The sequence below is a fragment of the Streptopelia decaocto genome (genome assembly GCF_964273445.1).
Source record: "Streptopelia decaocto genome assembly, chromosome: 6".
In the NCBI taxonomy this organism is placed as follows: Eukaryota; Metazoa; Chordata; class Aves; order Columbiformes; family Columbidae; genus Streptopelia; species Streptopelia decaocto.
The window spans coordinates 50,309,163-50,321,737 of record NC_138660.1 but is presented as its reverse complement, the minus strand read 5'-3'; the positions used below and the strand labels follow the sequence as shown (position 1 = coordinate 50,321,737).

The 12,575-nt window shown below is 34.5% G+C and overlaps 1 protein-coding gene across 1 annotated transcript in view; it reads right to left on the bottom strand.

Moving 5' to 3' along the window:
• The window catches only part of FAP (fibroblast activation protein alpha), a 33,873-nt gene that overhangs the window by 7,619 nt on the left and 13,679 nt on the right, over positions 1–12,575 (bottom strand). Inside the window, exons 12-21 of the mRNA XM_082056538.1 lie at positions 9,938–9,982; positions 8,856–8,960; positions 8,697–8,767; positions 8,040–8,093; positions 7,582–7,706; positions 6,652–6,699; positions 5,698–5,796; positions 4,891–4,960; positions 4,140–4,334; positions 1,564–1,618 (exon numbers count right to left, since the gene is read on the bottom strand). Of these exons, the coding sequence (XP_081912664.1) occupies positions 1,564–1,618; positions 4,140–4,334; positions 4,891–4,960; positions 5,698–5,796; positions 6,652–6,699; positions 7,582–7,706; positions 8,040–8,093; positions 8,697–8,767; positions 8,856–8,960; positions 9,938–9,982 (867 nt within the window). The remainder of the gene's footprint in view (positions 1–1,563; positions 1,619–4,139; positions 4,335–4,890; positions 4,961–5,697; positions 5,797–6,651; positions 6,700–7,581; positions 7,707–8,039; positions 8,094–8,696; positions 8,768–8,855; positions 8,961–9,937; positions 9,983–12,575) is intronic.

Below are 12,575 nucleotides of genomic sequence, written 5' to 3'. Positions count from 1 at the left end.
CTAGCAGTGTCTGACCAAATTCATTTAAATATTAGTTGGTAGAAGCTTCATAGAAAGCTTTTAGCAACCCTGCTCATGTGCTATCTAAGATCAGGCAACTTCTAGTGTTACAGTTGAACTGAATCTTACAAGATCCATCCTCTACAATGTAAGAGGCAAGCCTCTTACAATGACACTGGGCCAATGAAAACAAACAAACAAAACCCAGCAAAAAAAATTTAAAAACCCAAACAGTAACAGATCAGAAGGATGCTTCTGGCAAAGACAGACAGTTAAAGAGAATGAAATAAAAGGTCTTTCTGAATGGTGATCAGTGAAAAATGAATATGTACAAAGAGAAAAATATTGAAAAATGCTAATGAGTGGTTAACATATCAGTTTATTCTGTAAGCTTTTTTAGTTTGGGCAGCCTGTTACTGCTGAGTAGCTGATACTGATTTACTCAGACAAGGAATAAGGACAGGTCTGGTCTCCAACCCCTTTTAGCATTCCTTACACTACTATCCCTAATCCCTGAGAACCTCAGGTGTTGCCTATCAGCTCGTTCTCCTGCATAGCATAATTCTGTTATGCTGAAGCTGGGTAGGATGCAGGGCTTCAGTTCTGTCTACGCATTCTGGATCCAGCCACTCATGATGAACATGAGCAAATGAGCCAGATAACCTAAACATCTTTAAGATCTCTATAAAGGTGCTGTGTGGCATTTGTGCTGCCACTGAAGTTGGCTTCAGCTTCTCCATAACATCACTAATAGGTCTGCATCTCATTTCTATGAATGATCCTACTTTGAAGCTGACAGCACAGGAAAAAGTACCCCAAATATTGCAATAATTTATTTTTCTCCTATTAGAATGCAGTGCTATCCTAAAATTTGTACTTGAGGTATGCTACTCTGTTTCTCAGTGCCTAAGGGTAGTGGAAACTGGCCATTTAATAATGAAGAATTGCAATGCATCTGGCTTTAAGAGGTACTGGGAGTGTTACAAAGCAAAGTACATTAAAAAATCAAAGATGAAAAGCAGACTGGCTAATGATTTGGAATGACTTCTATACTGTCCAATTTTTCCACTTCTTGGTGCATCTGTCAATGTGGTACACCCTTCAGACCCACATGCATCCCTACTGACCATTTCAAAGCCAACCAAATATACAGTGATTCAGAATGATGCAAGGGTCATGTTTTCTAATGAGAGGTATTCATAGGACTTATCTCATTATTTTAATCTTGGATTAAAAAAGACAATACTTGAATTTTGACACCATGTTAGTAAGCTCCTAAGTAAAAAGTAAAGCCAATTAAAATGTCTCAATTTTGTTTAACTTCAAGTCCAAACAATGTAAGCTTTTCAAAATTCCCTCTTCAGCTGCCAAAGATCGCTTTCTGGGGGCTTGCATTGTTGCAATTGCATGTATGTAGGCACCAATGGGAACTATCCCCTTTGGCAATACCATCAAACACTGGTAGAAGAAACTTTATACAGATTTAGGACAGAATAAGGAAGAATTTAAAACATTATATTGCAGGATTACTTGAAGATAGATACAAAAATACTGACTACTCACCCAACCCCATATTGCTATTCGTTTCTCATCAATAAAACCCATTTCTATAAATTTCCTGTGGAAAAGAAAATAATGGAAACAAATGCATTATTTAAAAAATTGCCAATACTACAACAAATTAGCAAAAAATAATTTTTCTTTCACTTTTTTCCACACATATGACCAATTTGAGCAAAATGACAATCAGCATAGCATGTCTTATTTCTACAAAACATTAATTATTCAATTCATAGACATTTCAAAGGAAAAGGAAGAATTTGTCTTGAAAGAATAAAAATGCTGAAATTAATAATTTCTTCATAATGATCTTTGTTCCAGTGGGACACTGCTGAACTGGCTTCTTGGCAAAAAAGTTGTGCTTTTTTTTTTTTTTTTTCTTTTACCTAGAATCCACCTGGATATTTAGTTCAGGCTAGATTAAACATCATACATTATATTCATGCTGTTCACATGCACATATATACATGTATGTATGCATGCATATGTACAGCATACAGACACATGCAGAGAAAAAAGTTCAAAAAGTCTACTCCTACTAATAAGCAAATTTCATTTCCCATAGGCCTACATTCCCACAGGCTATTATTGTTTCATTATATTAATGCTGAAGGTGCTGAATTACCATTAACATTCAGACCTTATCCTGCAAGATGGTCAAGATACTCATTTTACAACGAGCTGATACTCTGATCAGTCAAGAGGCACATTATCAGCCTCTGAGATTAGGGATTCCCTGGAGCAATAAGCTTTCTTTTTCACATGCCTGAAAAGTGAAGAGCGCATACTGCTACTATAATAAAAATAATAAGGAGGAAAATATCTTCCCAATTCTCCAAGTTGGTAATAAGCTTGCAGTGAATGAAAGGTGTACCTTGCTTATGTACTCAGTAGTCAAACAGGTCAAAGAGAATCATAAATATTAGGTGTCCTACAAAAATACTGCATCAGAGTCTGAAGGCTGTATTTGTAACAGCAAAGAAAAGGGGATGTAAGAGTGTCTGTTAAACAAACCAGGTTTCAGATATACCCTAAGACACGTATCAGCAGCTGCTAGCCTTATTTTACTAGGACAAGCACAAGGGACTGACAACACCCAAATGGAGGATATTATCTGGGTGGGACAAAGTTAGAAAAGCCAAAAATTATTCAGTTTTGTCACATTTTGCCTTAATCCCTGGAGTTCCTTCTACCCTCCAGTAACTTCCCACTAGAGTATAGGATCCTCTCTAAAAATCATGTATCTTAAATCGTGTGTTACATCAGGAAGATGGAATGCAATATATTTAAATGAACAAAAATATAGTCTAGGTGCTGACAGAAAACTGGGAAGTGTGAAGTCTGAGGTAATTTCTCCACTGCCTGTCTCAGCAGATTTTACAACTGCAGAATCAGTTGAAGTTCCCTCTGTCTCTTATATCTTATGTCTGAGTGAGGATGTAGAGCAACTAAGAAACATTCTCTCTTGTGATATTTTGAAGTATGGCATTGCCGCTAAAATTTCAAGGAAGAAAATAAAAAAATAGATTAATAGAAAACCCTGACATGATATACAGCTATTCTGTTTCATTTATCCCTGAAAAGGATAATGGTGCGTTTATATAATTGAGTACAGAATGAATTACCACAAAGCAGGAAGAGGAAGGAACAGGTACCCTCCTCACACACACTTGTACATACAGACATTCTCAAACAAGTAGAGAAAGCTGTGGAAACCTGGACTGCTACATTCAATTCCTAACTAAGTTTTCCAGAATCGTGTCTATCTACTGTTGCACCTGGAAATCTATCCCTGCTCTGATGGGCTGAATTCCAGAATAAAGGCTAGACTAAATTCCTAATTCCTGCCTTGCACTCATCTCTGTGCAGTTCACACTAACACTTCATTAAATGCCCATTTTAGCAGTGCTACTGCATCTGTAAGCTTAACAGGCAGCCTTTCTTTAGAAAACCTCAGCTTTCACTCCCTCCAAAACTTCTACTTGGAACACTTCATGTGTTTCAGTGCAAAGGAGAAACTCTTGGGGAACAACTACCAGAGGACCTCAAGCACTTTCTGTTGCTCATAACTACCCTAAAAAAAGTGTGGAAGGCAAGTTTATGACTAGCTGACCTCCACAAAGCTTACGTCAAGATTCAGTTTTGCTACAAACTTCACATTTGACCTTTAGCTAATCACTGTTGTACATCTCTGTGGATCTTTGGCTAATTGCTGTGATCACTGAGGTAGGTTTCCCCTACAGGGAAAATTTCAGAATAATGGATAAAACATTGGCTTACCTCTCACCACAGGCACTTATATCTCCTCAAGCTTAGGACCAAAGCCTCTGATGATACTCTCATAAAATGGAAGTGGTGAGGTCCAAATGTGGACTTAGACTATGAACTTAACATATCTAACATATCACACAAAACCTTACTGACATCAAGCACCTCAGTAATATTTCTACAAGTTGTCTTATTTCCTGGAGATGGCAGCTCTCCAGAAGAAAGGCTGAGAAGTACATTTAATATTTTTTTCACCTTACTTCTTGTAGGTATGTAAATACAACAGTTATACAGGGAGATATTCTACTTACTTCACTGCTGAGATTTGATCCTCAACTTCATAGACTCCTAGTCTTCGATATACTGCATGCAAAATCTTGTCACCTTGATAAGCTGTCCCTCTGCCGTCCACAAGAGCAACAATAATTCCCTCTTTGCTTGCAAGATAGGTTATCCAACTAATACTAAATGTTTCCTTTACATTCTGGCTGCAAGGTCCTCCGTACCTGAGGAGGAAAATTCAAACATTTTCATCTCATATTTATAAATTTATAAGTGATTCCCAGATATAGATACTTCTCTACATTTTATCCCCAAATATTTTGCTATATAGCTGTGTTTCAGAGAGCTCAGTAGACAAACAGTTCAACTACAATTTTCATGTATTTGTGAGATTTCCCTATCTAAAATGCATTTTAATCCTTTAGGTTTTATGCCTAAGGCAAATTATTAGTTTTAGCTCAGACTAAGGGGTGCTGCATCAGGTACCTGTCCTAAGGGGAATCCTTGGAAAAATAGCCTACATGCTTTTATCCTTTTTCTTTCTCTGAGGAACTTAATCCTTCCCATGATAAGAATAACATTAAAAACCTCATTGATTTCCATTGGGTTCAATTTGTTTTCCAGAAATATATTAAAAAACCCACCACAACAAACAAAACAAAACTAAGTGATTTTGCTTTTGCTTCATAAAATGTTGTAAATGTCCTAGGTTTTGTTAAATTATAAGAAGTATGTTTTCTGACAAAACAACAACATTCAAAGAAAGGAAATGTTACATACACCTGTATAAGCAGAGGGTACTTCTTGGATCTATCAAACTGTGGGGGTAGAAGCATTTTGTACCACAAAGCTAGAAAAGACATATTGAAATTATATTGTTAACGGTTAAAATGATTCCTCTGAGCATAATCCAGAGTTAGGTGTAATAGTACATAAAAATGAAACAGCAGAAACTACACAATGCGTGAACTGTGAACCACAGAACTGATGCAACTGTTTATATTGACCTGTTGAAGAAGAACATTGAAGAAATAAAGTGCCTACTTTTATTTTGATTTAGCTATGCATAAAATTATTATTTCACCTAACTCCAGGTTTTCAGTTTTCCAGGTGCCTAAAAAAATACAACTAGGAACATAACTGTTTGTTAACATCATGGGAAATGAGTTTTGGAAATTTTGCACTGATTCACTACCATGGAATATTTTTGCAGAGTCACTAGTGAAAACAACAGTATATGCAAGTCAATATAATGTGTAATACATGAACAGCAGTTTACATTTCACATTTTATTACCGCCATACTATAATGTTTTAACATGATCTTTAAACACTTTACTAATAGTATTAAAGATCATTTTTTAATTGCTTTGTGAAGCAGAGATGTATTTTAACTACCATTTTACTGAGGTACTCTGAGGCATAGACAAACTGGTAGTTATCAAACAGGGCAGAACCAGGGCTCTTCTTCCCAATGTGACAGGCTAACAAGTTTGTTCTACAGAAAGATGATAATTACTATAACAAAATGAAGGCAAAATATTAAAATGATAGGAATAAAAGTATAATGAAAATTTGTAATTCTTACTTATACCATCCACTTCAAGTTTATTAATTTCTTCTTTTGGCAGCTTGATCTCTTGCAAAGCAGACTGCAATTCCCTATTGTCTTCCAATACTCTGAGTTCTAAGTAAAAGAAATGCCTGAATTATTAACTAATTTTTTTGTAATCCCTCTTTTTTTACAGGACCGTGCTAATTTGCATGGCATTTCAGGACTGAGGGCTTTAAGTTGGAGAAGAATTTTTAGAGAAAAACAAGGGACAGAGAGAGAAAACTCACTGCAGAGTAATTAATATGTTCATGGTTAGCAAATTCCTGCTTGGCCTGGTTCCAGTCAGTCTTCACTAACAGGCTACTTAAAGAATGAGGACTCTAAATGTTTCTTGCTGGAGTTCTGATTTTGTATCAATAATAAAACCTTGTCTGAAACAGTTATTTGAACTGATCATCTGAAAGAGCTTCTGCTCTTCCCTGACATCTCTACCGATGGCTGAAGAGCAAGTCACTGATGCAAATTCTAATTAGTACAGTACAATAACTCAAACTGCAAACTCGAAATAGCACACTGTTGCCATTTGTATAGAGTAGGTTTGCTTCATGAAAAACTCAGAAAGTCTTGTGTTCATCCAAATGTGAAAATGAATAGTCTGGAAATCACAATAAGGTTTTCTACAAAGTTCGACTCAATATTTGATAGACAAAGAGTAACCAATGTTCATTGCATCTATAGCATGTAAACAGGAAAAACATCAGAATGCTTTAAAAGTGCTGGACTCAGGAATGAAAAGAAAGTCATGAGTGTATTCATTAATATTTGCATTCTACTAATTAACAAATCTAGAAAGACACTAGGTATTTTCATAACAAAAAAGATGAGAGGCTTCTTGATCACAATCCTATAAATTCTATTAGATGTTCTGCATAGTGAAGATCAATGAGAAAAAAAATAGCTCAGAAATAGGCAGGATCTTTGCAGTACCTCTATCACTACGGTTCTCAAAAAGAGTAGAAATAGGAATCCCAGGACCTGTCATAAGAATGATAAGAAGGCAGGTTATAGTTTGAAGGTGGAATTTTGTGGTGGTGCATATAACATTAACATTGGTAACTGACAAGTGTTACAAGAGCTCAAAGTTGATACACAAATCTGAATCTTCTCTGCTGTATAATCCACTAGTCCCTGCTGCACAAAATACATAATGTATGTACTTAGACTTGTACACATACAGGCATTGCTCAGCATCATAATCGAAGTAACTTTAAATCTCCTAACTCTTTGTCCCTAGAGGTGAAGTGACATCTGGCTAATACCCGAGATGTGATTACATAAGGTGAAAGCAGAATTAACAACGTGAAACATTCTTCTGAGAACATGTCACATCATATTTATGAAGGTGAGTGGCTTTCATACGGTGATGACCTTACTGACTATTTTGTGCAAGAATGATTGAAAGGTGTTATTATTTGCTTCTCTGCTCAACGGAACTTCTAAAGAACTCTTTAGCTGATCAGTCAGCGCAGAATCAGAAGAGTAAACTTTATATGAAATATGCAAAAGGAAAATCTTGAATATTTTTTTCTTTTTTAGATTGTGACTTCACTGCTCCTTGATTACGCCAATGGATGAAACCTCAGATCACCAAAATCACCTAAGTTATTTCAACAGAGCTAAGACTTGATTTAATGCTTCTGTGTTACAAGCGGTTTCAGTGCTAATCCATTTTGATGAACTGAAGTTTTCTTAGTTTCGTTGTTAAAAATGTTCTCAGGTAGTAAGTATCCAACACTGTGGCTAGCACAGGTTTTTATAATTTCAATTGGGACACATTTGGGATAATCAATACTATCTATGCCTCTGATAAATTTGAAAGAACAACTGATTATATGTCTACTCCCATGCTATACATACCATAACAGATCAGGGCATAATATTTAGAACGTTCACTGAACCTTGCTGTATAATACTGGCATCTCTCTTTCCTTAAATTGCAAGTAATGCACTGTTTTCTGATAGGTTTACTTCCAATAGTGATTCTAGGACAGAAATAAAGTAAAGCAGTATTATTTTGCTACAACTAACTTCACGTGTCTACCTCACATTCTAGAACACAGGCACTGTACTTTCAGAATGGTTCCATTTAAAAATAAATATTTCCCCTTTTTATCTTTCCCCCTCCCCACCCAACTATATTTAAAAGTTAGATGCTATTTCTCCTCAATTCTCAGGTACAAACTGAGGTCAAGATTTAGTTAAAATACCTTGTGAAACTACACTTTAAACATCTTGAAACTAAATGATTTTATTGACAAATCTAGATCTATCTTTTATCAACCTAGTATCATTAAGATAATGTTGATAACACTTACTTGTAAATATTCCTTCTTCCTGGATAGCCTTCAAATTCATTGCTTGAATAGAAACTGTAAATTCATGTATGTGTTAATAAATAATCCGTAAAGTGATGACCTATGAACGAGCATCAAGATGAAAAGCCGTCTTGGAAGTTAACTTAGACTTTTTGAGATTTCTGCATGTGATGGAAGAGTAAGTTAAGCTTGTATACCTTTCATCTTAATAAATCTTTGCTCAAACTCTGATTAGATGAGAAATAAATAATAAAAATAGGAGTTCTATCTTGATTTTATGAGCTAATCACTTCAGTTACGTAAGCTGCATCTATCTATAAGTAACCTGAATGAAGACCATAAAAACAGAGATGATTGAAGTAATTGCAAATTGTATGAGGACTGATCACATGCTTAAATTTAAGTATTTCTAGATAAATCTAAGATGGCTGATTGAAAATAAATAGAAAATTGAGGGCAATTTGAAAAGGATGTCTCATAAGTAAACCAAGTTTGCAAACCTGTGCAGTGCCTTTAAATACAAATTTATTGTGGATGCATTCAGATAAAAAACAAATTATAACTAGTTATAACTTGATGAGTTAACAGTGTTCCAAGGACTAAGTGTTGCTTTTACTGACAACACTCAAAACCTGTTCTCTTGGTCATGATACTTACATTGCATCATTTGTTACTCTGAAAATGTATATTGCCTCCCATTCTCCACTTGTAATTTGAATTGCATTCTCCTGTGAAGCAAGACATATGTTACCGAATATTGTAGAATTATTTTGGGAACTTACAGTACATCAATGTAGAACACTTTGTTTGACTTACCACAGAGCCATTGATGTAATGAATATGCTTATAACCATTTCTGTCACTAAAAATTTTGTAGTATGAACTGCTGTCCGATGTAAAATATGGTGCAGAAACAAAGAACTGAAACAATGAAGAAAAATGGTAGGTGAGACGTAAGTGTGTCCAAGCTGTTTAGTAGATTATAGTGGACATACTAGAAGTAACAAGACTATTGAATCTGTTCATGTGGGACAAAGCACTTTGCACACGTGTTCACCTGTGATACTCAGTCTCCCAGTCAGTACACATTACAATTTCTAACCTGTCATATTAGATTTCTTAAGCTGATAATAGAGATACCTCAAGTATCCCACAAATACAAGCTGCTACTTATAAGTGGAATAATTTGTTTGTATATTCTGAGTGACCTTTAACTATTCAAAAATAGGTAGAGTTGACTTCTAAAAAATAAGATTCTGAATAAAGCTAATGTTCATGAATGGTGCTAGACTCATACAATTTCCTTCAAGGTTTGTTTTTACTGTGAATTCCCAGAGATTGCTGTTATATCTCTTCCATGATAAAGGTTACTGGGTAGAGAAAACTTCTTTTGCTCAGGAGTAACTGCAGAGAAGTATCAACTACTCTTGTAACTGGGGTGTCTTACCTTGAAGGTTCCTTTCTAGCCGAAGCTATGCACCACTTGACACTAAAACTGTGTTCTGAATGGACAGGTTTTATTCTTAAAATGCTATGGTATGGCCAAATCTTATCTCTTGCCCTAGTGACATCAAAGGAATTTTACATCTGTTCTTTGCCTCTAGGATGTTTTTAAGAATTACATCGCAGTATGATTCCCCTCCCTGCAGTATAATGCCTAATAAGTCGGTATAAGATTTGCAAAAGGAGACAGAAAAAGGGTTTTTAAACTCAGAAAGCAGGTAGCCAGACACTATGCCTAACACGGAATTAAAAGTCTCAATCCTACAGTGCAACAGGTTTAAGTAGCAGTGTTGTATGACTCAGAATGGTGTTTCATGTTCCAAAATGCTGCTGTGAAGATGCAGAAAGCTGTAGCTTTTCATTAAATCAAAACAGAGTACAGTAAGGAAACCTACTCCGCCTGCCCATCCTGTTTGACTCTCTTCTATGTGCTGTTGATTCTGAAAAACAAAATCAAATGTACACTCTTTTAAGAAGTTCAAGAATTAGTTTACAGAGGTTCAAAGTCTTCAAATAAAAAATGTGTGGCTGTCTGTAAGAGAATTTTACAATACTTCAGGGTTGTCTGAGGAAAATCATGCTGTACTAATACCATTCAGTTAGTTAAAATTTTATTATTTAACAGCTGTCACCAAAGCTAAATAAAATCTAAAGTAATTGTTTTAACCTTATGCAACATATTCACTGGAAGCAAGATCCAACAACTACTTAGTCTCATGAATTTTTCAGTTAAAAAAAAAAAAAAGTAAAAAAAATTGAGGAATAGTAATGTTAAAAATCTGTGTTAGATTCTTAGCTGGTTCATTTGACACATTTCCTTTCATTTCAAAGCTGTGATGTTGCTTTATTACAATGGATAATGTGACAAGTAGGTATATCTTATAAATGTAAATCTTAAAAATACAAGCCAAATACTTTAACTAAGTAAAGTTCATATTAATAGAAACCAAGGGTCCCTATATTGGGCGCTCAGTGAGATATTAAAGGGTCTGATATTCAACACTTACATATCACATATAACACATTTAGAAAGAATTAAGGATTGGCAAAGATAATGTAGGCATCGAAAATCACCCAGATTGTCATAACCTAAGACTATAAATTTAGCAGGTCTTAAGTCCTGGTAACATTCTTAAAGCTGATTTAAAAAAAGACTTATACTGAACAATTAATCAATTCCTCCTGCAGCTGAAGGCACTTTAACTTTTTTTTTTTTTTTAATGTTTTACTTATAAAGTTTCTAGTGTATTTTCACTATGTTTCTAAGACTTTTTCATTGAAGAGCGTAATATCTTGCTTGTTGGATGGAGCAAGGGATTTAATTTTTAACAATTCTGCATTTAGTCAATATATTTCATTTTTTTTAATCTTGCAAGCTTTTCTTTATGCTGTTCATTTAATAGACTATTTCTTTAAAGTCTGAAATAAATTCAACAAATGTTCCTTCTTAAGAAGATGGTTTGTATTTGCTATCCTCAATATAATCTCATTAACATTCAGAATCATGCTTTCTCCCTTTCAACTTAGTCCCTTAGAAGTGACTTGCCTGAGTGAAAGTTGCAGGTATTTGCCTATTAGAAGACTGTTTAGCACTGTGTGAGGGCTCTATCAAGCTATTAAATCAGAAGATGGATTTTATATCTTTTAAGATAAGAAAAATGGGATGTATAATTTTATATCTTCATCACAAGTTTATTTTCCTTTCTTTAAATTAAGACTCAGATCTTGATGATAAAGTACATTTAGGATATATTTAACTTCTCTCTTATGCGGAGTCCCATTGACTTATATGGGATTTTTCTGTGTATTAAAGTACTTACAGAACTTAATTAGAGAACTAGCATCCTTATAGGAAATCCCAATTTCACAAATACATGCCCAGCTTTCACTCACGTGAATAGTTCCACTGAAGTCATATTGGTTTCTATGGTCTTTTTACATGAGCAAAACTTGAATACATGAACATTTTGGATGAATTAACACTTTAGGAACATCTTGTAGATTATATTTTGTTATTATTTTCAAGTAGATAAATCCTAGCACATTTATTGTACATTAGAGTCTCAGTTTAATCTGAAATCAACAAGAGAATGATTTTTGCCAATGGAAACATACAGAGATATACTTTCTAACTGCAAATAGAGCTAATGCAGCACTCCCATCTGTTCACACTCCTTCAATTGGCCATTTGTGCAAACTTTAATGTGATAAAAGCATTGTATCACTGTATAAATATAGAATTATAGAAACATCAGTAGTGATTCCATAAATAAGGTTTCATGGAGAAATGCAATTAAGCAAGGATCATGAACAGAGTCCTGCAAGATGCTAATTGTTCTGGTCTGGTTCCAGCAAAGCAATTAAGCACATGCTTAATTTAAAACACATAAATAGACCTACAGAAATAAATAAAATTGCTTACACGCTTAAAGTTAAGCTTGTGTTAAACTACTTTGGTGGATTGTGGTAGAAATCTAGAACCCTTGATTTTTTTTTTTGCATTAAAATATTTAGTCATTAAAATGCAGGTTACTTCGAGGTGAGATAGAGATTCAGTGTTAATGTACATATAAAGTGGAACAATTACTTAAGAGACATATCAAATGCTGCAGTAAATATGTATTTTGTCTGAATAAATTCAAATATTTGTCTGTGGAAATGTACTTACATGATAAAGTTTTAAAAGAACAAAACCTTAAATTCCTTTTAATTTTGTGACACTTGTCATATCATAGAGGAATAAGAATTATTTTCAGCTTGTAAAGGCTGTATTAATAAACTCTGAATTTACAATTTATCAGTTACACAGAACACTTACAAATATTCTTGCCTTTTCTTTCCTATTAGTTCAAGGTTTCAGCCTAATGCTAGTTTTTATACATGTTCTGTACCATAGATAAGACATGCAAACAGCATCAATACTAAAAGACAGTAGATGAGACTTCTGTACTGGAGTCACTGAAATTCAGGTATCCTTTCCTTCAAGATCTATATGAATTTATCAGTGTCTACAGCTTTAGAGCTTTACAGGGA